At 35.1% G+C, this 1,950-nt stretch overlaps 1 protein-coding gene across 1 annotated transcript; it reads left to right on the top strand.

Annotated features, from left to right (window-relative positions):
- Positions 1-11: 11 nt before the first annotated feature.
- Positions 12-1,805, top strand: LOC121937843 (zinc finger protein Pegasus-like). Its single transcript, XM_042481145.1, has 2 exons — positions 12-269; positions 1,190-1,805. The coding sequence occupies exons 1-2, from the start codon at positions 134-136 to the stop codon at positions 1,453-1,455; spliced, it is 402 nt and encodes a 133-aa protein (XP_042337079.1). The 5' UTR covers positions 12-133; the 3' UTR covers positions 1,456-1,805.
- Positions 1,806-1,950: the final 145 nt, after the last annotated feature.

Genomic DNA, 1,950 nt, shown 5'->3' with positions numbered 1-1,950 from the left:
TTGTTGTAGCTATGAGCTAACTGTCATTTTACAGTCCGCAGCTGCGTTAGCTGCCGTTACCGTCAGTAATAGTTACGAGTGAAAGCAGTGCGTGACTATCATCTCTTTTCAGGTTCAATACAGAAAAAGGAGAATGGAAGAGATAAAAACAGAGCCTGTGGATTTTGTGAAGGAATTTCAGGAGTACCTGACACAACAAACCCAGCATGTCAACATGATCTCAGGCTCTGTTTGCGGAGAGAAGGAGTCAGGAGAGCAGTTTGAAGCCGGTGGGTAGCCAGTCACAACATCACTGTGTATGGAAGCTCCATTTTGACAAAAACAAAAAAAATATTAAAATTTTACTTAATTAAATTTTTGTTTATTTATTCCGAGAACAGTAGCAACTGCCAAATATAAATGGACAGACCTGACTCTTTATCGTGAGACATGGAATAATTTATTTGTTTTTTTTTGTCTTTCAAAATATGTGCTTCCCAACAAAATCAAAGAGCTGCATTTTATATTACACACAGATACTATCCAGAATGTTTTGTAATTTTATACATTCCTGATATTAATGACAAATGCACCTTCTGTTATAATATGGTAAAAACATGAGAACACTTATTTTTTCCATTTGTACATGTGACTGTCTTCTGGACTGATTTTCAGTTGTGTCTCCAAAGACATTTTGTCAAGAACATTTTATTAAAAGAGCCCTATTTGCTTCTAATATTAAAAAATCTAAAATTTTCCAAGAATGAAAATAATATAATTATTTGCTCATTATTTTTAGATAAGTATTTAAGTCATAAAATACAATTTTAAAAGAAGATTGTCCTCATATATAAATAAAAAAAAATCAGATTTAGATACATATCTTAAAACACTTTCAGACTTAAAAATATGTAATAAAAAAAACTAACCAAAACTACTAATTTATTAAATCTTACAGGTTTATTATATAAATAATAAGGTAAATCCCCATGTGTGTTCAGACTGTTTTATTTTATTTAATTTTGTCTGTCTGGTTTGTACCTACTTGCCTCATTACCTTCATTTGTAAATTTGTGTATTCACCACTGAATGCACTGTCTATAAAAAAAGTTTCAGGCCTGTGGGAATATAAAGCAAATCATATATGTAAAGCAATTTTCTTTGATAAATAAAAATTCAAATCTTAAAGGCGTTGTGTGTTTGGTTTCAGTTGCCCCCAGGAGTGAGCAGAATGGTCTCGACCCTCCGTCTGTGGAGGTGAGCCTGCCCGTGGAGGACGGGCCAGATGTACAGATGGACGGTCTGGAGAGGACCTGCGATGGAAAGTACAAGTGCAGCTACTGCAGCTATGCCAACAAGGGCATGGCTCGTTTAATAGAGCACATCCGCATCCACACAGGTCAGTGGTTACACTGCTGTCATTCATTCTTTAAGGCAACACCATCCCTAAACATCTCCCTGAAACACTGCAGGTAATCCAAACACACAGCTCACAACCTGATATTAGACAATCAGCCACAATAATAAAGCCACTAACAGGTTAAGTAAACAACATTAATCATACTGTGTTTCAATGTTCTGCTGGGAAACTTTGGGTCCTGGCATTCAGGTGGACACTTGACAAGCACAACCACCCGAACACTGTTGCAGATCAAGCACTGGAAATTAGCACCGGCCAGTGGTAGAATGTAACTAAGTACTTATACTCAAGTGATGTACTAAAGTACAAATTTGAGGTACTTGTCCTTAACTTGAGACTTTTCCCTTCATCCCACTTCATACTTTTACTCCACCACATTTCAGAGGGAATATTGTACTTTTTATCTCATGACATTTACCTGACAGCTTTAGTTACTTTACAAATTATGATTTTTGCATAAAAAACACAAGAGTGTATAAAATATGATGTTTTGTTATAAATTAAATTACCAAAAATTTTATATAATTACTGCTGCAGCTATTAATTGATCA

Source organism: Plectropomus leopardus, unplaced genomic scaffold (genome assembly GCF_008729295.1).
Source record: "Plectropomus leopardus isolate mb unplaced genomic scaffold, YSFRI_Pleo_2.0 unplaced_scaffold27621, whole genome shotgun sequence".
In the NCBI taxonomy this organism is placed as follows: domain Eukaryota; kingdom Metazoa; phylum Chordata; class Actinopteri; order Perciformes; family Serranidae; genus Plectropomus; species Plectropomus leopardus.
The sequence above is the reverse complement of the archived record's forward strand: the minus strand, read 5'-3'. Positions and strand labels throughout refer to the sequence as shown.

Excerpts from the sequence above, each read along its gene's own strand:
- LOC121937843 (XM_042481145.1), top strand. The coding sequence starts at position 134 with ATGGAAGAGATAAAAACAGAGCCTGTGGATTTTGTGAAGGAATTTCAG. Across the intron at positions 270-1,189 it reads AGGAGAGCAGTTTGAAGCCG|TTGCCCCCAGGAGTGAGCAG; the intron begins GTGGGTAGCCAG and ends GTTTGGTTTCAG.